The 24,860-nt window shown below is 38.7% G+C and overlaps 2 protein-coding genes across 6 annotated transcripts; one reads left to right on the top strand and one right to left on the bottom strand.

Annotated features, from left to right (window-relative positions):
- Nucleotides 1–100: 100 nt before the first annotated feature.
- On the top strand, nt 101–7,398 carry GET1 (guided entry of tail-anchored proteins factor 1). Of its 2 annotated transcripts, none has more exons than XM_035315808.1 (6): nt 101–276; nt 1,668–1,833; nt 3,094–3,161; nt 4,033–4,147; nt 5,708–5,831; nt 5,863–7,398. In XM_035315808.1, exons 1-5 carry the CDS (start codon nt 187–189, stop codon nt 5,779–5,781), a joined length of 513 nt encoding a protein of 170 aa, XP_035171699.1. In that variant the 5' UTR covers nt 101–186; the 3' UTR covers nt 5,782–5,831; nt 5,863–7,398. The 2 variants fall into 2 exon arrangements, with proteins under 2 accessions (XP_035171699.1, XP_035171700.1); XM_035315809.1 differs by having other exon boundaries at nt 150–249.
- Nucleotides 7,241–24,195, bottom strand: LCA5L (lebercilin LCA5 like). Of its 4 annotated transcripts, XM_035315804.1 has the most exons (8): nt 24,112–24,195; nt 22,050–22,355; nt 18,610–19,145; nt 17,012–17,149; nt 15,550–15,643; nt 11,638–11,747; nt 11,241–11,367; nt 7,241–9,562 (listed from the first exon to the last, which is right to left on the bottom strand). In XM_035315804.1, exons 2-8 carry the CDS (start codon nt 22,321–22,323, stop codon nt 8,985–8,987), a joined length of 1,857 nt encoding a protein of 618 aa, XP_035171695.1. In that variant the 5' UTR covers nt 22,324–22,355; nt 24,112–24,195; the 3' UTR covers nt 7,241–8,984. The 4 variants fall into 4 exon arrangements, with proteins under 4 accessions (XP_035171695.1, XP_035171697.1, XP_035171694.1 ...); XM_035315806.1 differs by lacking the exon at nt 24,112–24,195 and having other exon boundaries at nt 18,610–19,124; nt 22,050–22,856; XM_035315803.1 differs by lacking the exon at nt 24,112–24,195 and having other exon boundaries at nt 22,050–22,856.
- Between the last annotated feature and the right edge of the window lie 665 nt (nt 24,196–24,860).

Raw genomic sequence — 24,860 nt, forward strand, 5'->3', positions numbered from 1 at the left:
ACCCGGCCCTCCCGCGGGGCGCCCCTCAGCGCCTCCCGGCGTGCGCGCGAGTGTCGGAGGGGAGGGCGGGGCGGCCCGCTGATTGGCCGGCGGCCCTCACGTGGCCGCGGCCGCCCGCCGCCGTTCGCCCCCTCGCGCAGGCGCCGTTGGGGTTTTGGCGGAGGCGGGGGGGGGCGTGCGTGCGGCATGGCGGAGAGCGGCGCGTGGCTGCTGGTGCTGAGCGCCGTGCTGGGCTGCAGCGCGCTCAAGGTCCTGCTGCCCTCCTGCTCCTCCGCCGTGAGTGACGTCACCGCCCCGCCCCGCCGGCCGTTAGCCGCCGGCCGCCATTTCGCTGAGGGAGGGCCGGGGAGGGGGCGGCCTAGGAGGCGGGGGGGGTGAGGGGTCCCGAGGTGAGGTGTGGGCGCCGAGTAAAGCGGCGTGCGACAAACGAGCGCCCCGCTGCTCGCTCACGGCAATAAAGCGGTGTTACGTGGGTCGTTGCATGCTGTTGGGTAAGGGTTAAAAGTCCTTGAAAGCATCAATCACGAACGGCCTTTCGGGAACCGACTTGGTTCTACCATCTGAGGAGGAAAAGCCACCTTTCTGCTGCGGTTGGCAGGGTAATTCGCTCGTTGGCTGCGCTACTGATTACTTTTAGGAAAAACGGATAACTGTTGGGAAAACTGGGAGTATTTCCTACGTAACTGGAGGGGAAGAGATGTTATGTACCTCGTTTTTCTCTTTCCAACATGAAAGAATTCATGAACCAACCTCATGAAATGAAAGTGGAGAAACTTTCCTATTAAAAAAAAAAAAAAGGAGAAGATGCTTGCTAACATGATGCACAATTGCATTTTTACACTTCTGCCGCTGGAAATTCATTTTAAAAAAAAAGTAAAAGGTTATAAGAAGGTTGCATTTAAACGCATGGGTAAGATGTAGAAAGAAATAGCAAATGCAGATTTGCTTTTCTGCTTTTGAGACAGCAGTGAGATGCTGTACTAGAAGGATCACAACTCAAATTCAGTTCTTGTCCTTCCAAGAGCCCAGGCTCTAATCTGTAATTGAGACGAGTGGTTCACAATTTTTGAGCCATATGTTACTGGTGAGGTCTGAAACTGGCTTCAGTGAATAAAATTTACCAAGGTAATTAGTTCAGACCCTTGCTGAAGCCCTTGAACCTGGAATGATGAGAATAACGGGCATTGATGGAGCTCAGGAGAGTAGTGATGAAAAGGACTGCTTCCCTGGCCCTCCTGTGAGTCTCAGCTGTTTGTGATGCAAGAAGTGCAAGATGAGAATTGCAAGGAGGGAAGACAGCACTTTGGCTTAGGATGCAGGGACAGGGTCCTGTGCAGTTCAAAAGCTTTGAGAAGGCATCACTGAGAGTGGGGAGATGAAGGCAGGAATAGAGACAGAAAAGGCAGTTAACCACAGTTACAAAAGTTGAAAATCACCGCTTTATGGGAACAGTTTTCTTTGACCCCTTTTGGTTTGTTTCTTAGCTGAGAGAGTAAGATTTTTCGACTATTTGAACATACTACATTTGTAAAGGTTTTCATATGTATTGGTGAAAGGGTCTTGTTTTATGGGGGCTTTTGAGTATGTAAACGGGGGATAATGCTTTATACGTATTGAAATCAGCAGAATTCTGGATAAATAACTGGTATTACTTCTTCACTTTTTAGATATCGAGGTTGTTACAAAAGGATGCAGAGCAGGAATCCCAAATGAGAGCTGAAATCCAGAACATGAAGCAAGAACTCTCAACCATTAGTATGATGGATGAGTTTGCTAGATATGCCCGTCTGGAAAGAAAGATCAACAAGATGACTGACAAGCTTAAAACTCATGGTAGAGTGCAGTGTTTACTCCCTTTTCTACTTCCTGAAAAAAAAAATAATGTTACAAGCATGTTTTCATTTTTAAATATATTTCTCTTTCAACTCTCCATCTCCAGTGTTCCTCCCCCCTCCCCTTTTTTTTTTCTACCTTTCAGTAGTGCATGGCTCTCTACACATTGGTAAGGGAGTAATTTAAATACAATATTTTTTTTACAAGGATTTTTTTCATCTTTCTCAGTAATGCTTATTTCTGAAATATGCTGGAGAGAAAGTGTTGATCTGTAAGGTAACCAGACGAGATCTCAGCTGTCATTTTGCAATCCCATTTGACCATACACAGTGGCTTTTATGATAAAGCTGTAGTGGTGCGTCTCCACTGGGATGGTCCATTATCTCATGGCAGAAAGTACACGTAAGCCTTTGGCACCAAGGCTTTTGTTCTTGTCTTTGTCCAAACTCACTGACTGAACTTAATAAGATGGGAGAATACTTGCTTTGTCTGCCTCTTCAGTGCAGATTGTCGGGATGCTCGTATGCTTCTTGCTCGGAAAAAGGTCTGTCTTTACAACTGGCAATTTTGGATTGTTCTCAATAGCTTTATTCTTTACCAGTAATTTCAGTTAAACTAGATTTGGGAAGTATACTTAGCAGCCAACAACATTGTTCAAGAAAACTTCAGGGCACCGTTATGTTTGAAGACATGCTGTCTTCACCGGGCTACTCTATGCTGGTCTGGGGTTCTGCCACAGGAGACAAGTAGGCATGAGAATTTTGGATATTGAATCTGCAGTGCAGGAATAGTGTTCTTCTGAATAGTCTTTAACTGTGTTCCTGAATGAAATAAGGCAACAAGTACATCTGCTAAAGCCATCATTCTCCCATTTTGTGGAAGGGGAGAACTTACATTATGCACCATCTAAAGAAGGTTCTTAAATTAGTCAACACAGTGACTGCTCTCATCCGGGAGCAGCGCTCTTTATTTTACGTGACATTTCTCTGTCTAGGATTTCAGTGTTCTGCAACTTTTCATGGTATCGCTAATAAGAAACTCCAGTGCGATATGGGCCTAGCATTTCCTTACTTTCACTATACCTATGAGTCATTTCAAAAGAGATTTTTAAACAGGTATGTGATGTTTAACAGTAATGTGATGTGATGTTTAACAGTGATGCCCTGATTTGAGTACTGTAATTATTAATAATTTACTAGTTTTATGTAAGTATAATTTACTAATATACATAATGCAGAGTAATATTTTTTCTTTTAACAGTGAAAGCACGAACTGCCCAATTGGCCAAAATAAAATGGGTTATAAATATTGTATTCTACATCTTACAAGTAAGTAAATATTTTATTACAAGTACAGGCTACTAAGCTAAATCCTTGCTAGTGTTACAAATCCCTTCTGCATTTATTGGCTGTATGGTTCTGTGTCAGTAGTTCAGGTGTTTGGCATCCCAGTGACACAATGCATACCAAACTGAAACAGTTTCTTGTATGTAGAAAGGAGAAATGTTACTGATAGCGTCTGGTAGTTGTGGATGAAAGGAATTTGGGATTTTCTTGAAGCTCTGTTTTTCTAGTTTTGGGATGACGAGATAGGAGTTTGTCATAACTCTTTTATCACTGTTATGTTTTGTTTGATTCATTAATATGTAGCCTTAGACACAGGAAAGTTCTGACGTGCACATGTATATTTTGCTTATGGTTTTGAAAACATAAAATGTGCTTGAGCTGTGGATGTAAATCTCCTTTTACAGCTGCCACATGTTTACGCACAGCGCCCCACCAGATTATCTTTGTAGTTCAGACTTGATGCCAAAGAATTGTCTAATAAGGAGAACAGTGTTTAACCTGAAAATGTATTTCGGGTAATGTGAAAGCCAGTTGGATTCTTAGCAGACAAGGATTAGGGCAAAAAACAGTCATCAGAATCTAACAATTTGCATTACTCTTTTTATCCAAGCTTGATTTGACCCAAGGTCCCACAAAGCGGTAGCTTTCAGTGTCCTACTGCTACCTCTTAGTATTGTATCTAAAGTTAGGGTCATACCCAGTTACATATGTTTTGAATTTGCTTGAGAACAATGTAAAATAACAGAGAAGCTATATTCTGTCATTAGAATTTGAGATATACTGATTCAAAAGAACGGTAGAAATCTACTTTGATGTATACTGTTACCCAAGCTAACACAAATCTCCACTCTAGGCTGCCCTGATGATCTCTCTCATTTGGAAATACTACTCTGAGCCAGTTACAGTGCTTCCAAGCAAATGGCTCGCTCCACTGGAGCGCTTGGTAGCCTTTCCTACTGGGGTGGCAGGTAAGGACATTTTGCGGGGTATTTTACAGTGGAAAACATATTTCCCAAGCCCATGTGGATGCAGAGAACCTAATGATAAGGAGCACTGCGTGGACTCAAAACACTGCTTCTGTACATTTTGTAATAGCAACGTGGGGAGTTTGAGACATTCTTTGCCATGTGTTCAGCTCTTGTTTAACTCACAATGAAATGGGATATTGGTCTTTTTTATCTCTTCTCGAACAGAACAGCTTTATCTTAATATGGAATACACCCTTGAGAAGATTTCAGAAATGTTTTTATATTAAGGAATCCACTGAATTAGTAGTATTGGGTTTAAAAATGGGCAAATACTTCATAGGTCTGGATCACTTACGTGTGTTATAAATTCCATAGGTTTCATAGCAGTGGGACCCTAGAATGATTGAGGTTTGCTCTCCTCTGGTTGGCACTTTGTCTCCTCTGTTCCAACCCTTTTTCTCATCGCATTTGTATTGCATTTTTACTTACTTAAATCCTTCTCTTTTGGTCAGTTTGATGGATTAATGATCAGAAGAATATTATGAATTGTAGATGCTGGTTTCTGAGTGAAACGTGTGCTGGCTGTATGCCAACAGGATAAATAAAGAGGCAGAATGACAGGACAGTGTAGTAGGAAGTCTGCCATGAAGCTAAAATGCTGCTCATGAATCTTCAAATTAGGCTTTTAAGATCCAGCTGCCTTAGAATGAATTCCTTATTATGTCATTGTTGTACCATCTTTAATAGCTGTCTAAGGAATAGTTTGTATCCAGCGTGCTGGATACTGCACAAGATGATCTGCTTCTGTGCAGGTTAGAGGAACAGTCCTTGGAAAATACTTATTTAAATAGCATTTGAACGAATTTGAAAAGGTTGACATCCTTGCCTGCCTTCAAATCTGCTTTTTTCTCTCAGCTGATAATCACAGTATGACTGTGTAGTCTGTGACACAGATACGCTGTGTGTTACGGTTAGGGTGCACCCTCTGTGCCATCACACTGATACAAATTTCTACACTGGTCCTTTGGATGACAGCACGCTTTACAACAAAGTGGGAAGGGTCTGGGGCGGTAGTGAAAGTCTCAGTATGGGGTTTGAAATAGGTCTGTGGGGAGCAAGGGCAAAGGACAGAAGTATGGATTTAATACACTGTAAAAATACTGATTTAAGTTTCTGAGAAAATTTACTTCTTAACCTCACTAAAGTTTATAAATCGAGGTTCCCAAGTATTCTGTTATTTGCTGTGCCTTCAGTTTCAGCAACTTAGATGTTTTTTCTTAGGTACATAGTGAATGTTTTTAGAAGTTGTGGGTTGTATATACCTCACTTTCGCTCACATTCATGTTATTTGATGCTCTTCTCCCCAGACAGTCTTCAGACTTTCTCAGAATCAGCATGGGGTTAACTGCTGTCCCACACATCTAGACAGAAAGATGTTCTGTTCCCATTGACCTCATAACTCTACGTTTCATTTTTGACACTACCGAGTTGTTTTCAGAAGCTGGCATGCTTCAGGGTTATTGATGCAATAACTTCAGTCGTGTTTTGTATCTCTTTCAGGTGGTGTTGGAATTACCTGTTGGCTTGTGGTTTGTAATAAAGTTGTTGCTATCATGCTTCACCCTTTCAGCTGAAGAAATCCCGGTAACCCATGGAGTCCTAAACTACATTTTCATTACTGCTGTGTTTTTTCTTTGTTTGTTTGTTTGTTTGTTTTTAAAAAAAAGTTTGTCTTTCATGACAGACCAGCTCTGAGATATCTTTTGTTACTTCAGTCAGGTATCAGTCAGTATTCCTTTTGATTTATCTTTCCTTAGTTTGCTTTTCAGTTTTGTAATCAGCAGTGTTCAAAGAATGGTATTGCTATTTATAAAACCTCATTTTGACAAGTATGAACATTTATGGTTCTGCCATGACTCAGACTTGTCATGGCATATTCACCAAGGTCTGGAAGTGTTTGATTTTTTTTATAACTGTTAAGGTGGAAATGCACTGGCACTAGGAATCATTTTGGGAGCTTTGTTCGTTCTTTGCTGTATAATATGGCAGTTTCACCCAAAGCTGGGTTTGTACTTGGTGATGTGGTTCTAGGTAGAAGTAGGTGGTTTGGTTGGTTTAGAGAAAAACAGAATTCATTTCCTCCCTGTTGTTTTTCTTTTTTTTTTTAGTCTAGAATTAGGGTATTCTCAGACTGTCTTACAAAATACTACTGATATACATGCAGAATCAACCTTTTATCTCTCAAGTGACTTTCTCAGTTGCCAAATACAGAACAGCTGGCAACTTTTTCCTCACAGAATTTTAAAATTCATTGAACACTTGAACTTTTTCCTACTTTTATTGATAACTGACCTTTCTTCCTTGACATTTTTTCTGCTTCCCAAACAGAGTGAATATCACTGGTAGTGCTTCCTTCCATGTTTTGGGAAGAAAGGTCTGGCCAACCTTCTCAAGCTCCACATTAAGAAAGTAAAAGACAGTGCTGTTCCTGCATTCCTAGGAACTACGTTCCCAGGGTTTTGGCACATATTAATGACAGTCTGGGACAGTCCAAAACAGCTCTGTAAATGTAAAAAGGCAAATGAGTGATTTAACTACCTGAAGTAGAAACAGAAGACTGGCGAGCAGAAGGAGGAGGCAAAGCAATGTTCTGTTTTGTAGTAAATGCTTCTTGCTGTATATAGGTAAACAGCCACATCATTTTGAATATAAGGAGAACTGAATTCTTCCTGGTACCATGTCTGTAGAACAGGGACAAAGCTGTGCTACCTCCCATGCTGCAGTGCTACCTGCAACCCTGCCCTTGGTGTTCCACAAGACAAAGCAGTGGTTTTATAAAGCTCTTCTTCCATACCTCCCTTTTCTGATGTGAGCCTGAACAAAACTCTTGATGGGCACCCTTCCCTCTTTGCTGAGCTCTGGGATTCTGGGTCAGCTTCCCACTCTGTACAGTGTTGTGTTATTCCAGGTCCTTTGCCTTCCTGCAGGAAGGCGTTAGGGTCCCTCCATAATTAGCGTTGAATTTAAAAAAATAATTCAAAAGGTCATAATACATCTTCTGTCTGTGTATATGTACATGAAATGTTTTTTTCCTAAATGTTAATTAGAAAAAAAGTTTTTTTTTAATTAAGGATTACATTTAGCCAACAGAAAACTGAATGCATTAAATATCAACAAGAACAAAATGTCAGGATTCAGTCTGTTATGTATAATGATGTTTTTATTCATGAAATAAAGTTGTTCAGTTCATCCCAGGTTTTCTAATCATTGCTTTTCTAATGTTACAGTTTTCCTAAACAAAACACAAATAGAACCTACCTATGTTTTTGCCTAAGGAGGTACTGTTGGAATCCTCTTTTTTTTTTTTTTATAGAGTACTCAGAACAGATTTTTCTAACTGTGGCATTGACGTTATTTCTGACTAAAGATGTGAGTAATGGTATTTCCACTTAGGTTGTTAGAGAGTTTAAAACAGTGAAATCAAGAAAAGCAGTATCCTTTAAAGTCTTCTGAATGGTGTTTGCTCTTTATCCACACTTAGCATGAGGTAATCAAATACGCAGTTTGGTGGCAGCTCTAGTCAAACATTTGAGTAAGGGCAGAGAGGCTTTTTGTGATTTAGACAATACAAACAGGATTGTTGCTGTGCTTGTTTACTCTTGACTTTGGTGGCAGCAAGAAAGGCATTATAGAAGTATTAATAGTACATAATGCAGTCAGAAGAGTGTTTCTCTTTTAAATCATTTTTTTAAATCTGTCCACTGCACAGCTCAAGTGCTACTTGAAAAACTTCAAAATTGAAGAAAAGTATGCTTCAAGTAGGTTCAGATCAAAATATCTTAATAGCCTTTAAAAGCTTTTGTGGTGTGGGTTTTTTTTCTTTTATCTAAAATTCAGTAAAAAAAAAATACACTTTTTTCCTAGCTTACATTTTAGCAAACATCTCGTGAATTACTATGAGGAACAAGACATAATCCTCCTACCCTCACTTACATAACCTTGAACACAAGATTTTTTAAAGGCTTTTTGAGAATTGGATATGCCTGACTTCTCCAAAACAATACTTTACTCTTGCACATTCATCTTTGGATGTCAGCTGTGGAAGTTACCAGGCAAACTGTTTTTACAAATTTGAACAGTGGAAAAGAATGAAGCTTTAGAGCTTTATAATGCTAGTGAAAACAATGTAGTAGCAAATTATTGTGTGTGAATTCTGGAAGCTACTTCAGGAGTGAAGAAAATAAAATATTTTTTTTTAGTGCATTGTTGGTACTAATCCAATAAAGAACCTTCTGAAAGCAGACTGCTCGCTGCAACTAGCTAACAAATAGTCATCTTCAAAACTCAAACTGCAGAGAAAACACACACACAGAAAAGGAAATTTCCCAAAAAGGACCTACTTGGACACCTCTTGATAACAGGTAAACATGTCATATTTGGTAAGGCACTCTTAGTTGCTAAGGTGCATACACATTCACAAAAAACAGAGTAATGTTCTGCTGTGACAACTGATGTGCCTGTCATTTCGGAAGAATCACTGAAAGAAATTCTAAAAAGTTGTAAGATTTAATGTGTTTTATGATGTTAGAAACATCGTTTCATTAGGTTTAAAAAATGTAAAGTGCTGTGTATTTTAAGAGGACAGATAAGTCGATATTCTTACTGAATATCAAAATAATTCTTTGTGTATTCTTATGAGGTTATTCATAATGATTTCATTGGTGTTAGACACTTTACATTGTAAAGTAGTGTTGGTGGTTTAAAATTTGGCTTGTGTAGTCATGCATCCCATCACTGCTTTCTATCCTCTCATGCTTGAACTTGAATGGTTGTCTTTTCAAACACAGCTTGGCCCAAAGAGCTCTTTCATAAGACTCTTTTTCCTCTCAGTGAATGTCTTGTGAGCACAGCCTTCTGCTTCAGCTGAACTGCCCCTCTGCCTTGTTTTCGTGGCTTTACCAAAAGACGGTTCATACAGCCCAAATGAATTTTTCACTTTGGATTCAACTCCTTCGCTGCAGTCCTGACGTGCATGTCTGTGGTTGCAGTGACTGCACTTCCTGGGTTTTGTACCTGATGTAGGAATCCCATGGTGCAAATTTTCAGTGGCTTCTGAGAACATGTATTGTTTTTTCAGCCTAGTGGGTGATTTGTTTCTTGGACCTGGAGTTACAAATTTACTCCCTGCCTTCCCACTGCTACTTAGTTGTTCATCTAGCTTTTTTTCTTTTTCGTATTCTTCCACTGCATCTTGCTCGTGACTGTTCTCTTTTACACTGTCAGTTAGAGGAGTTTCTTCAGTTTTTATCATCTTTTTCAGTTCCTCTTTAAGAAAGTCTCTCTTTCTTTCTTCTTGTTTCATAAATTCCAGACAAGTGTGTTCCTCTGTCAGTGGTTTGTCTTCCTCTAAATATTCTGAAATGGAATATTGTGGTTTTTAGGAATGTTCTTAAATTGGCTAGGATCATGAACTGTCATGAAGCATTAATGAGAGCACATTTTACTTTATTTCATTTCTTAAGTTGTTAGTGATGGCTCTTCAGCCTTGAGGGTTCTGACAGTGCTATTTCCTAATACATAAAACAGGATGGGGCAAGTTTTAACCAAGATCATTTTCATTGACCTTTTCCATGACACTGAAATGAATTAGCATGCAAATATAATCCCTATTGAATATGTTACAGTTTCTTAAAGGCTAAATATAGTAGCAGTATAGTTATGTACAAAGTGTCAGGGAAACCACATGAGATCTAAGCTCTACTTGTCATTTCGTTACTATAAAATGGAACTTAAATATAGGTATGGCTTTCTTACCCTTAGTTGACAACATGCTTCTTGCAGAGAGCAGAATATACTGCAGTTTTCTAACATACAACTGAGTTGGATCCACTTTCTAGTGGAAAAGGTATGTGTCTCCTGAATGCCTGTGAAATGCATTTCCCTGCTATAGGGGGCAATTTGCAATAGCTCTGTGCTTTAGAGTGACTCTAAAGTACCTCCAAAATGAGAAAGAGTCCAGGCTTAAAGGAATGCAGTTGCAATAATGAAAATAACTGAAATGACTAAGTCAGTCACATACTGGCAGTGGGAGACAGCCAGAGAGACTGGCAAATGGAAGTCAGGAGTTTTGCAGGCAGAATCAAAGGACCCGAGTTTTCTGTCAGTTCTAACAGGGGATTTGAAATACACAGAGTGACTTCGGCTATCTCTTTGGGTTCAGGGCTGGGCTCTGGAAAGGCTTCAAGCTGAGAAGATGGAATACAACGTACAGGAGTTAAAGCTTTCCAGGTTACTGGCTCTGTTACGGATCTACTAAGTGACCTCACCAACCTGTTAGACCTCTGTAAATGTGTGGCCTTTAGGTCACATAATGTCTACCATTTGTGAAGAATTTAGCATGACGGCCCTCAGATCTTGGTTGTATATAAAACCCTCATTATAAAAATATGCATCTGTATATATTTTTAGAATGGAAAACTCAGATAAAGAAATAGATGCATTGACTTGCTCGCTCTTCTGTTCCATAGGATACCTTCAAAATAAAGCTGTTTATCGAGGAGATTCTTGCATATAGTCTTTATATGAGATCACAGTCAATGGCTAAGATTTACATAAAACCTATTTACAGTGATCATTGCAATGAGGAGATACTTCCAGCCCTTGAAGAGCTTTCCTCTTCCTTTCTTAGCAATCGATCCTGAGACAGGAGTATCTGTTGACATTCACTATGATGAAGATTCACAACCAACAATTTGAGATCAGTATTTGATTAGTGTGGAATTAAGAGGCAATCATTAACTAAAGTATATTTTTTTTACAGATGAAGCACTGAATTTTTACCAACATCATCAGGAACTGATTTTAGAAGTACAGCAGTATAACGATGCCTTATACTGTGGAGCTGATCTGCTGTCAGGGTAGCACCACCAGCAGCTGGGTGTCAGCGACTCTTAAAACACTGCTTTGTAGAGCTAGTTTCTGACACTCAGGTGCCAGCTAACAGCTGTCAGACCCATGTAACTTGCCAACATCACCAGGTCATTCAACTTCTGAAAAGATCAAAAGCATTTCTGAGGAAAATGTTAAAATGTACCTCGATGCGTTCTATTGGAAGGTTCTGGCTTTGGTATTTTCTTTGCTGATTGCTTCTTGGTTTTATGTTGGGCATCTGTGTAAGCTTCATTTGCTTTTTGGTTCTTATCTTCTGAAGGCTTTTTCACCTACAATTGACAATTAAAGGTAAAATACTGGGGAAATAACTTCAGTGACTTTTTAAAGAATACAGCCAGTGCAATACTTATAAAAAGACTGATATTTTCTGTTATTTGTATCACAACTTTTGACCTAGGTATTTTCTGTAATAACTATATTCATACAAAATGCACATCATAAAAAGTTAAGATGACTGATAGGTCTGTTACCAAAACTGAGGAAGAGCATACAATTTAGTTGAGGGTTTAAGCAAGGGATTGGATCCCGATCTTTCACACCTCCGATAGCAGAATTGGACTTTTTTCTGTTTCCTGGGTTTGGTGCTGTGGCAGCAGCAGTGATCTAAAACTCTGTTTCTCTACTTGCACTGACGCGTTTCTGCTGAGACCTATTGAAAAAAGACAATCATTAGAAGTACAGCAGTTTCTGGAATTACATCACTGGTATAAATAAACGATATGTTTGATGACTAATAATATTGGTATGTGATCTAGGATTTAAGCATCGTCTTGCTGCATGTCTTAAATGCCCTTTAATAAGGGAATTCTTTCTTACAAATCTGGCTGAAATTGGAACCCACACATAGTAAGAGTTAGGTTTTATTAGTTAACACCTTATGTTAATGAGAAGTTTAAGTGCGCATCAGTAAATTAAAATCCCACAATGCATCCTACATTTTGAATATGTATCCTTATTTCTTGCTATGCAAGAGCACAAACAATAAGAACAAGTGAATAACATAGCTAGTGTACTCTTAGCTGAGTTTGAGGCACAAGTGTGTTGTGACTTTCCTTTTCAAGGATGTAATAAAGTTTCATTATCTAAGTTTCCTTGGAATTTTTATTAGCGATTTTGAATTCAGCTACCTAGAAGCTCGAGCATTTTCATCAGTACCTCAGTGCACTGTAAATATACTTACATTTTAGATGTACAAAGACATAGTGATCAGATCAGACATGTGAAGTCAAGACAAATGTGTCTATAGCCTAAAGATCATATTGGCTTAATTTGTGTGGTAACATCCTAAGGTAGATTTAACAGGCCTGGGAAAGGGCCTCAACTTTCAGGCTCCTACATTCAAATCTTACAGAGTATAACGAGCATGCTTGCTTTCATGCCTTCCGACATGGTTACTCACCTTGCTCAAAGTTAAGCATTTCTATAAGGCTTTGTAGAACCAAACTTCAGGGGCAATAATTCACACTACCTGACATATCACTGCTATTTGAAAAGGGATTCCAAGGGAGTGATTGAGTGCTCCATTCAAAGAAATACCTGAACGGAGATAGGACAGGATGACAAGGGCAAGACCGGTGTATTGTTCTTTGATTGTATTTTTAGAATAATTTGACATGAGTACAATAGCTAAGAAAGTTGCTAGCACAGGAGCAAGTCCGTGATCTTACCTACGTCAACATTCAACCTTACTCCCAGTTTTGATATCTTAAATCAGAAGAAGAATATCCACAAAAATGATGATCTTAACATGTTTGTAGTTTGGTGGTAATAAGGATGTTGATAACTAATTTGAGAATTACTTCTGAAGAACTGGCACTGATGATGTGGAGGGAAACTCTTCTTTTTTGAACCAGTAAGTTCAGAAGCCTTTTCAACAGAAATCAACTGAACATTCCTCAGATCCAGAACTAGGGGGAGCTGTACCTCCAGATGAGCCGGTGTGACCTTCCAGCAACTGATCGTTTGCTCTCTTGGACAGCAAACAACGTTAACTAATTTGCCCAAAAGAGCAATTTTATTTATGTATACAGAGCTTTCTGATACCCTAAGCCTACCTTCACTTCTTCATCTGTAGTGTTAAAAAATGCAGCCCCACTGTTGTTTTTTTCTTTCCTTCTAAGTAAAATTTTTTACAAACGCAGAAAGGAAAATAACTACTTTAAGAGGTAGCTCTTTCCACATCTGCAAGAGGAAAATTCAGGCCAACAGTGAAAAGGAAAAACAATTTTCAGTAATTCCAGTTCTAGGTTTCTAAATCATCTGTTTCCATTAACTGGCAGAGAGTGAAGTACTTACTGGGCAAAAATACCAAAACACCAGACAACTTTGCTGAGAACCTATTCACATTGCAAAATATCAGGTCTCTCTTCAGCTAAGCTAACTTAAGTCATAATCAATGATTTAATAGTGTCATTTAAATAAAAATATTGTATACGTCCACATATGAGTAAAGTTTTATTAAAAAACAAAACAAAAACACAGAATGATGTGATGCAACTAATGTTGGAATTCAGTGCTTCACAAAATAAACTTGTCTGACTTGGAATGAGAAGTAGGAATTTCTTTCTAAATTGTGAAACTTGAATTACCAACTTTATCCCTGTAGTTCACTTATCGCTAATTCCGAGTGATGGAGTTGCAAAAGCAATATATTAGGAAAGAAAAAAGCAGCTGACTACAGTAAGACTTCATACTGATATCATATTTCTAAGAATTTGGGGGGGCATGTGCAACATTTCCAGAAGTTGTTTGCTAGCAAGTAAATTTTAAGTGCTCTTATGTACCCATGCAAAGAAAGTTCCAATTTCTCCTTTAATATAGAAGCAGGAATATCTAGTATTTTAAAGAGTTGCTTAACTCGGGAAACTCAATGTTCAAATCATTATCCAAAAGTAAAGGGTATTAAGGTGGCTGTGCAGAAAGTTCTCCTACAGAATAGTGACACGATGTCTACAATCCTGAGTAGGAGACAAAATGTTACTTTCAGTGCGGGGAAAGTACTTGAAATCTGTTATTTCCTGTATAAAAAACATTTATTAGTAAATGCTAGATACTACATCTAAAGCATATGTCAATTACTAGAAATTTTAAGTATTTCAAGAAAACTATCTGCTTCAACATTTCTGTCCCTGAAGAATACAGTGCACATACGGGCAACAGAGCAGGTTTGGGCTTGTCTGAATTGTAATTGTTTTTAGCTGCTGCTCCCTCAGGTCAGGGGGTCAGATTCACTTGTCAGAACATAGGTGCTATTTGAGACGCCCTAGAGTATCCAAGGTATCCACGTAAGGCTGGCCAACATTACCCAGGAGCGATGGGACACCCGTGTCCTTCTGGAACAGCTACGGGGACAGGCAGTGTGCTAGGACATCTCAAATGCCACTAGATACCCATAATTAGGCAACTGAATCCCACAGAAGATACCTACTCTGGGAATGGTTGATAGACAAGATTGCGTATGGTAAATAAATCTCTCAAATACTTGTCTGAGTATCCATATCCACTGTTTAATAAAGACTTTTATTCCTGTTGATAGAATTAACTTTCTATTATTCTATCGTTCTACACTATTCTAAATAACATCAATTTTGTCAATGGAATTAATTGAGAGGGTATCCGATTACTGGGTTATTATAATCTCTGGTTGCCCATTTGAATTTACTTACACTAAATAACCAAAGACCACTAAGGGTAAACATAAGGATAAACATTTTCTCTCAGACGTGCTGACAGTATAACCATCAGACTAGCCTTTAAACTTTCTAAACCTTGTATCTGAAAACTCCTTTCCTTGCATCCCAACAAAACACAAGTTGCAGAGGCCTCAATAATAGGCATTGAAGTATCTCTGCAATTTGTAAGCTACAGGGTTTAAGAATTTTAAAAATGAGTGAACAGCTTTTAAAGACCCAACTAAATTCATCATTTTTGGTAATCCAAGGGCACTTTGAAAGTCTGTACTAACACTAGCACCTTGCTACAGGAGGGTTGGTCATGAGGTGCTTTGATTTAGTGAGGCTTGTTGTAGGAATTTTAGCTCTAGATGACTACTTCTGGCCAAATCAAAATGAACAGCCTGAACAAAAATTAGGGTACAAAAGCTGTGTGGAGTGATAGCTTCATGCTCTTAAGAACAAACTGGCAAATGTCTCTTGATGCAAACAGACACTTAAAATAGCAACACTACTTCAGCGTCACTGTTAGAATACTAAACCTGTGTGTATCCTAAAGGTTATTCATGATGAAAATTGGCCTAAGTATTAAAAACAGGTCGTGTATTTGTATTTATAGAATAAATGAGCAAAAAACAAGCACTGCTGTCTAAAGTGTATGTACGAGAATATTTTTAGCCTATATAAAAGTACCATTTTGGCTTTTATTTTGGCATACACGTCCCAGTTATAAAATAATATTAAGTTACACATAACTTAGGAAAACGATTATACTCTTACTTTTTTCATGAGGTACTGAATCACCTCTGTCCTTTGGGATTTTAGGCATCCTATTTGCATAGATATTTTTTACATAAAGTTGCCGATCCTTTTCCTAAGAAGAAATGAATACTATTAAGTTTCTAGTATGCACTAAGAATTACTTTTTACCGAACAAATTTTCCTATGCTGGGAGAAAACTGACATCAATTTTGCTTTGTGCCAGATCATTTGGTGACTTTGTCATTTAATTAAACATGGATCAATCATTTTCTTTCATAAGCCGAATCAAAATTCTCCATTTTTAAGGCTAAGAGCACATCTTAGCCTTATAACACAATATTCAGCAACATGACATAAACTTCAGAGGCACACTTTTAAAAATTATTTTGCAAGAGTCCTGCTTCCATGCTGAAATCTGTCTTAGAGAGATTTCAGTAACATTCTCACTAATCAGTTCTTAGTGTGCAAAAGGACCTGCATTTAATTTGGATAAACAGACTGATCTGTAAGAGAACTGTGTGTCTGGACACCTTGAATGGTCTGAATAAGCCAGGTGTCCAAAACTACGAATGTGTGAGTATAAGCTCCGTTCTGGCACAGAAATGAGGTTAAGAAGCATGATTGTTCTTTGTGGTGAAACAATAGAAGGCTTGGGGAATCTAAATATAACATTAAGAGAACTGAACACGCACAGAAAACTGTGGAAAACACATGAAGTAGAAATGTTTAGAGAAGTCTTAAGGTGAGAATTGTACTTAAAAATAATTTGCATTCCGGAACAGTTTTACATTAGTGTTCCTGGGACTGCAGTTATTCCCATCTCCCACATTTCCACACGTAGAACAGACTCTGTGGAAGAGAACTAGCAAATGCTGTTCAGGGCACATTGGCACACTAGGTATGGCACTGTACTTTCTTCCTCTCCCAGCAGTTCACTGGTTGCTCAGGTGCAACCCCGGATATTTGTTCTACTGTACGTTTCGTTTACAACTGTTCCAGTATGTGCTGAACTTGACATATTTCTCCCCAGAACATTTGTGTAAGGAATGAGCTGGAATTTGAAACAAGCTCTTGAAATATTTACGTAAGGCTTTTTGTTAAGCTGTAGTTTTCCAGATCATAATATTTGGCTTGTTTTGATTAGAAGGTGTTTCCGTAAAGGAGCTCATAAAAAGTTATTAGATGGATATAGTAGCCTACATCTATCCAAATGCCAACAGGTTGGTGGGGGTTGTGTGTTCAAATTGTGATACATTAATCTGTTCCAATTAGCTGCTGAACTACTTTTAACTTTTGACAAATAGACCCCACAACAATCTTCTTGAATTTTGACTTTTCTTTTTTTTTTTTTGGTAGACTATAAAATCAAACAGGAAACAAAAACTCCGTTAGTAAATAATGAATTAGGCAAAAAGAATAGATAAAATTAAAGACCTGAATCTTCCTGCAGCAGCAGAAACCTCTTTAGAATCTGGAATACCTTAATTTTTTGGTGAAGAGTGCTAATTTCCATTTGCAAGTTCTCTGTAATTATCCCAGCTTCAACAGCTTTTTTACTCTCCTCTGCCAGCTGACGACTAAAGGTGCTATTGTTCAACTTCAGCTGCTTTTCTAGGCTCTTAAAAAAATACATATTTTACAATATGGATATACTCAGCATGACCATTTAAAAAAAATCAATTCTTACCAGATCTAGAAAATAAGCACAGTAATGTAATGAAAAGTAAGCTTCTAATTATTGTAAACAGCGAATGACATTAAGGAGCATCTCAAAATTTACTTTAAAAATGAACAAAAACTGGTTTAAAACATCATTGTGTTAAACAAAAAAAAAAATAGATATTTGGCATCCAAACATAAAAATTAAGCCTGTATACAAATTGAGATGTATTCGCTATGGCAGCATAGGGAGGTGTAAATGAAGAGTAGGTACTTTACTGAGTACTTTATCACCAGAACCCAGTGCCATGCACTGAAGTGATAGTTACTAAAATTGTAGGGTGGGAAGCCTGCAAGCTTTTTATAGCTTCTCACTGGGACTTCTGTAAATAGAAAGTTTTCAAAACAGTGTCTGAATTCAGCTGTTTATATTTTCTTTCGTGTAATAAAAGTATTTCAGACCTAGCTGTTCAAATGGTTGATTACCTGGCTCTTTATTTAATTCTATGAATAATGTACCCAATAGAAAATAGAAATTAATTCCTGGAGGACAATGGAAATTTCACTCTTCTAGTTTTGTGGTAAAGAGCATCTTCTTGTGAAAGGTTCAGAAAGACTAAAGATGTATGAAGTAAAAAAGATAAAGGCAATTATCTCCTCTTAAACTCTGACCTGGCTTCTACTGCAGTTGCATAATAAATCAGCCGTAGAACCAACCCTAAAATCTACGACTCTGGACTGTTGCCTCATGCAGCAGCTGCCGTCCAGCCAACTGCAGAGAGCAACATTAATTAGTGAACGGGGGATGTAGTTAAGCCCACAAGCACTACATGAGAGGTGAAGTGCATGTTCCAGGTAAGGCAGCTTTGGCTGTACAAGTAGCTCAGCATAGGTGGGCTCTGCCTGTCACTAACCCCAGATTTCACCCGGGTGAATCAGGGCTCGGCGAGGTCCACCCCATTTCATCTAGACTGCCCAAGCAAGCCTGGGTAACTCCATGTTGCTGGCAGGGAACAGAGAAGCAAATTTGGGATTAAAACAAAATTAATTTGAGTTTCTCTACCTTCGGCAATTAGGCATTGCCTGCTCTACTGAAGATCACCTGCTCTACTGAAGATTGCTCTCCAGCTACATGCTATGCTTCTCACCTAACAGGGGTAAGACAGCGAACTTAAGTCTTAAAAATCGTTATTGCCAGATTTCATTAATTCACTCATTACTGACAGATTTTAAAATATTGGAAGGGGGTCCTACCTCCATTTTTAGTACCTTATACCCTGGATTAAAAAGAATGCTCAGTGTTACAGAACTGTATCAAAATCATCAATGTGACAAGAAGCAGCTAAAAAAAATCCACTGTTCATGCACAGAAACCTCTCCTATTATACTTCTATCAATACAAACATATGCACATATTACCTGTATTCTCTTCTTATTCACTTCCATTTTTTCTGTAAGGACTGATAATCTGTGATCAAGTTCCTCTCTTTCTGCAAGAGCCTCATCTTCCGAAAGCAGATGCAAGGCCTGCAAAGCATCTTTAGTTTTTAGCAGCTCTGCTTCAACTTTTCTGAGCTTCCTGGATGTGCTTCTTTCTTCCTTCTGAGACATCCTCAGATGTTTCCTTAAAGCTCTCACCTCACTACAGTGCCTTGCTAAAAGATCGGGCAAAACGCTTTCTGAATTTTCATATCCACCTATGGCCTTCAAGTGCCGCCACTGAAGCTGTTTCAACACCTGGTTTTCTAAGTTTGATGCTCTTAATTTCTGTTGTAAATCAAATATTTCATTCTTCAGCTCTTTAATTTTGTGAAGTCTTGCTGATAATATTCGCTGAGCCACAGTATTTTTTTTCTGGGAAATCAGATTATTCTGCAGGCTTAGAAATGAAGGATTCTGATTTGCTTTCTTCTTAGCTGGCAATTTATTTCCCCCTGCATTCAGACCAAAGTAAACTGACATTGATATATAGCAATCATCTGAGACAGCAAAATCACTGTACTTCTTTACTGCCCACATAAGCTCCTATACTACCCCGCCAGGCTACTTACACGTGGTACATTTGACAAAATGCCCAAAATCTATACTAAGACACCAACATTCAAATATTTCATGGGTAACTCCATTACAGATTTCACACCTGTGTGTGCATGTATTTATGTGGCTGTACTGGGCTAGAGCTACCTAGGTTCCCTCCTTTAATTTTCAGGAGCCATTTTCATTTGAGAAATGCCATTAACAGCACGGCATCACGCTCACTTTCCTTTATTAGGGGTAACTAATTAGGTGTCATCTTCTGGGGCAAACACCAATAAAACTCCGTGAATAATTTAGTGCAGTATGCTTATAAAGTACACAGTACTCCAGTATCAACAGAAACAGTTTTTCCTTCTTTGTAAATATCCACTTAACTAATGTATTCATGATCTGGGGACTGAGGAACCAAATGCATCCCATCTAGAAAGATTCCTACAAGCTTCAAGAGCGGGACCTATGCCTTGAATAAGAGCGTGATAGAAGAAAAAGAACAGTAATCTACAGGTCTGCAAGAACTCAGGAACATGGCATGGTTAAATTTCTCTGCAGCTCTGACTTCTAACCAGCATCCTCAAACTTTCAAGTCAGCTTCAAATTGAACTAGGTTTTTAGCCCCTATATGCTTGTAAGTACAGAACAATTATGCAGTTGTGTATGCTGCTTCTATACAGTAATTTAAAAAAATCTTTATTGCCTTGCTTTCTAAGTGTATCGCTGTCATTTGCCTTTCTGTCTGGCCAACATTCTAAGTGAATTATTTTCATTTTCCTTTCCTGAAATCTGATTAGAATTTGAAAATAGTCAAGGCTGTAAATCTCTGTGTGCTCTTCTTTTTCAGGCACATGTTCAGTTTCACTGTAGTTCTCCAGACATTCCAAGCTGTATTTTGCTGAAGTTTATAATAATAATTTATAGGTCAAATAACATTGTAACTATAAATCACCCAAGGCCCTAACCCAAAAAATGAACAATTGAAAAGGACAGATTTTTTTCAGAACTTCTGTTGAATTTGAGGGGTTTCTGCACACACACTATTTAGGGGAGCAGGCCCTGACTAGAACACCCTGTGACAGAAGAGAAGCAACATCCAAGGCACGGCAGGAAAAGGCAAAAAGTAGGACACTGCCTCTGGCAGCAGAAAGCCACAACCTCGCTCCTTCCGTGACCGCAGCTGTAACAGTGGAAAGCTCTGGAAGGAGTGTTACCTAGGGAGACAGAGGCGAGTGGGACCGTGGCTTTTTGGGGGGAAAAGTTCTTCCTGCAGCAGCACTTATTTCCTATCTTCCCACTGGGGAAAGCCAGAACAGCCTTCCTGGTCTCTGCAGCTTCTGTGCAGCTCTGGCACCCCCCTTCCTAGGAAGTCTTGCCTTGGACCTGACACCGATACCTGATTTTTAAGGCAGGAGGGTAAAGAAAAGTATTGAAAGTGGTCAGCTATATAATTTGGATAGAATAAGTAGGCAGGTGATAATGGAGTTGGAATGGCAGGAGAGAGTGTGATAGGGGCAGGGCAGTTTATTTTTTTTACTTGGGCTTTAAACGAATTAAGAAGGATTACCATGGAGATTCAAATAAACAGAGAAGAAATTATAGCAGTGACCTGAGGTCAGTGATGTTTAAGACCTTCTGCAGTGAGCAAAATTAAGAGGTGCAGTGAAAAAAACTCATTAGATGTAAAAAAAAAAAAAAACAGAACAAACAACTATGCAATTATCATGCCTGCATATTCTCTGTAATATGATTCCACTACAGAAAGACTACAATAAGACCACAAATATGGTCATGCAAATATTTGTAAAATGAGAACAACCATTACAGTACTATTTTATTTTTTCCAGAATATAATGACAGGATGTAAATCAAACTGGAAAAGACCTTCCTGAAAAAAAAAAAAAAAAAAAAAAAAAAAAGGAAAAAAAAATGATTAAAAGGCTGTGAAATCTATGCAGGGCAAAAAATGTGAGTTATAAGCATCTTCTTGGGAAATTGACCATACCAAGTAACCATGTACAAACAAAAATAATCACTTAAAATATCCAACACAGCTAGTAGCCAAGAATAGTATTTCTGCTAAAAAGATTTTAAAAACTGGTTATTTTTTTGGTCCTCTAGTTTCATGCCTGTCTGACTTGACACCAGCACATAACTTATATAGTAGAAAGATAACCAGTGCTTCTTCTCTCCTTTTTGGTAGATCTAGATGAAGTTTCAAAACTTAGCAGGAAAAAGGTCAATGGTTTGACAGTCATTTTTTGACCTTGTGTGGTGGGATTTAGGAAAGTATAGGTCTAGAAATGGAAATACGCAGGACACATTCTTCACTGTTAACATTTACATGGAGGTAATATATTTGTGCTCTGTGGTCATTCAGTTAAAGGATAAATTTAATACACTACGATTAAGCTGGCCAAAACATGGCGTTTTGTGTCAAAAACAACACATTTGTGCAGAAATGTCATTTTTGAGTAACCTTCCTCAGGAAAGGCTTTTTCAGATTCATCATCTTATGAATGGTCAAAACCAGGGAAATTGGAATATTTGCAGGAGAGCTGTTTTAACAATGAGGAATATAGACTATAGAGGTGTTCTTGCATCTCAGGAGATTATCCAGCCTCTTGGATCACTGAGCTTTGTGGAATACTGTGATAAGGAATCCCTACCTCTCTTTCTCCCCTTCTCACTGTTCGAAACATGATTTATTATTTTTATTCACTGTCAATTTTTTTCTCTTGCCTTTCTAATTACTGAAAAAATGCCAAAAGTGGGGAACAGCCATATTTCTCAAGACAGTTTCATTTGTCTACTAACAGAAAACAAATTACCATTTTGGGAGAAGTTATGCTGTCCTTTTTTCTTCTTTTTCTTTTTTTCATCTTTCGCTGTTTTCTTTTCTTCAGTTCCTGATAGTTCTAAACAATCACTGCTTCCAGCTGTTTCAGAGCAAGTCATTGACAAAGCCCTCAGAATAGTTAGCGTGAGGACTTCTGCTTCTGTATTCTCCACTGCGTCGCGTACAATCATTACCTCTGCTACAGCTGGTGCTTCTGATACTTCTGTGCTTTGGGGAATCACGTGTCCCTGACTTCTCTGCCACATACTGACTTCCTATGACTTACTATCTTCTTGTACTAAAATGGGGAGGAAACAATCGTCCGAGTTCATCACTGTGTTGAGGTAGAAGTCTTAAAAATTAACCTCTATAACCTATTAGGAATCATAATGTTTGTGAGTTGGTTACACTTAATACTAAACAGTATACAAATAAATTAAGCGGTGCTAAGAAATACTAATCCATTAAGATAATCCTGTAGTCTGTAGGAAGCAGCAGGTTTATTTACAGAAAGAATGGTAATATGAGATTCAATTGTTTTTATCTCAGAATTTACTGTAAGGCTGGCATATGTTTTCTGAAGGTTTAAGAGAAGGTTTTCTAAAGGTTTATTACTGTTCAAATATAATCAGATACCACAGCTTGTTTCCAGTAATGTACACATTTTCTCCATGATTAGCATAATTTAAAAGAAGTGCAATTGTATTTATGTTCAATGTCTAAAAAGTGCTTTACAATATTTACAAATAGTTGTTTCTTAAGTCTCTAGATGCCAGATATCGATAGTATTATTATATTATTTTTAGCTTTCCATTCATATTATAAAAATATCATTTAGTTATATTTTTCAATACTTAGATCACAAATCAGATCACAAAATTAAGTTATGCATTAAAATAGGAAAAAATCTTAACTGGCCTAGTAACCTTGTAAGCAGAGGATGTAGCAGCACATAAAGCTTTACAACAGAGCATTCTATGACTGAAATAAAAGCCTTTCTGAACTCTTCTGTGTTGTTTATTTTATCTACTTTCAAACAAAATCAATCAAACAAATAAAAAAACTTTCTTAAAAAAACCTCCCCAATGCAATCAAAGTATCTCTGCACAATTTCAGAAAACTCTACTGCTGCTTAACGAAGGCAATTTATTCACATTCTAACTATGCTTAGTACATTTGTTTCCTTTTGAAAATGCTGTAAGAAATTTGTCAACATATCCAGGCACTCACGTCACTCTGAAGATACCACTTGCAATGCACCGCTGTTCTCAAGGATGTGGAGATCTTATTTTCTTTATGTTCTAAGTAGCACTGCTGCTTCCTTTAGAACTATCTTTTTTCAGTAGTCAATTTTCAAGTAAAATGATTTTTCCTAATTGTTTAATTTTTTTAAAGATAATTAGCATAAAATATAAAATGCTAGCATTTTATATTTCTTTGTAAATATGCTATAACTCAATTTTTTTTGCTTAGTCTACTGGAGTGTAGAAGAGATCAGTTTGGCAACATCACTCAAACACTACAGTTCTGTTAAAAAAAAAAAAAAAAAAAGTATTTCCTGGGATACACTTCAGTCCCTTTCTTGTAATTTAGGACTGAACAAAGTATTTTAGGTCAAATTAATACAGTTTCCTTACTCTTCATTCCCTCATCCAAACTGTTCCTCGTTATGGAAGATTAGGCAGTGCCCACGGTCCTGCTAAATTTGAGCCACTGCCATAAGCCCTGGCTGATGGGAACCCGTATTTTAAGGATTAGACAAAGGGCAGCTTGGTATACAGATTTGTAGTTCTGTTTCAAATTGATCTGGCACCGTCGACACTTTCTGGCCAAATTGCGTTTAAATCAAATAAGCTTAAATTAAACTTGAAATTACTCTTTTAATTTGATTTGCTGAGAAGCGTGGCTTGAAGCTCGCTATCCGGCTTCAAAAAGCAGGCATTGGGAAGTAAATAAAATAGAAAAGAAGAAGCCAAGAGGCGACCTCAGCCCTGCGGTCCGCCACCCATCGCCCGGCCCCACACGCGCCCGGGCGCCCCTCCCGCCGCCATTACCGGCCTCAGCTGCCCACGGGGCGCCGCCGTTGCCATGGGGACCGGCGGCCGCCGCAGGGCACCCTGGGACTCGTAGTCTCAGGCGGCTCCGCCATCTTCTCTCGCCCCCCGCCCCGCGCCCTGTCCCCAGAGGAATCCCCCTTCCCCGGCCCCCGCACAGATGTGTACCCCACTGATGGGGGTACCACCCACACTTTTGGGGGCAGCTGCCCCACACTGGCCGCTGGGGAGGCCCAGTGTGCGTCCCAAAAGTGCACAGGCCCTACGTGGAGGGGCGAGGCTGATGGGGGGCGGGGGTTCAGGCAACGGGTTTGAGCTGAAAAAGGGAGATCCGAGGGGTGAAATCGCCTAGCAATGAATGCAGCCATACTGCAAATCGTGCTCTAAAATCCTTACCTGTAAAGGCTTCTGGGGACAGAGGCCTTGAGCCGTATCCTGTTTTCTCCCCATCTCCTTCAGGAGGGGTTTTGGGTGTGAAGAACAGGAGAGTGGCATGTGGCAGCTCTGTCCCAGCTCTGACCGTGTGGTGGTGCAAATATTTAGCACTTTAAGTATTAATTATTAATACTGCTATATTTGCAACAGTTTATCAGTACGCTTTGAAGCAAATGACCTCACCGTCCTTTCTTTCTAACTCTTCAGGGCGTTACTATCCAAATTAACTAATTTGGAAACAGTGTGTTCCCAATTGCTCATCATTTTCATTCAATTTACTAGAGTGTACTTACATATAAATTTTCCTGAGAAAC

This window comes from Oxyura jamaicensis, chromosome 1 (genome assembly GCF_011077185.1).
Source record: "Oxyura jamaicensis isolate SHBP4307 breed ruddy duck chromosome 1, BPBGC_Ojam_1.0, whole genome shotgun sequence".
NCBI classification, from domain to species: Eukaryota; Metazoa; Chordata; class Aves; order Anseriformes; family Anatidae; genus Oxyura; species Oxyura jamaicensis.

Coding starts and splice junctions, on each gene's coding strand:
- GET1 (XM_035315808.1), top strand. CDS start 187: ATGGCGGAGAGCGGCGCGTGGCTGCTGGTGCTGAGCGCCGTGCTGGGC. Junction 277..1,667: donor TGCCCTCCTGCTCCTCCGCC/GTGAGTGACGTC, acceptor TTCACTTTTTAG/ATATCGAGGTTGTTACAAAA. Junction 1,834..3,093: donor TGACAAGCTTAAAACTCATG/GTAGAGTGCAGT, acceptor TTCTTTTAACAG/TGAAAGCACGAACTGCCCAA.
- LCA5L (XM_035315804.1), bottom strand. CDS start 22,323: ATGTGGCAGAGAAGTCAGGGACACGTGATTCCCCAAAGCACAGAAGTA. Junction 19,146..22,049: donor GCATAACTTCTCCCAAAATG/GTAATTTGTTTT, acceptor TATCAATGTCAG/TTTACTTTGGTCTGAATGCA. Junction 15,644..17,011: donor CTCTTCACCAAAAAATTAAG/GTATTCCAGATT, acceptor ATTTCTTCTTAG/GAAAAGGATCGGCAACTTTA.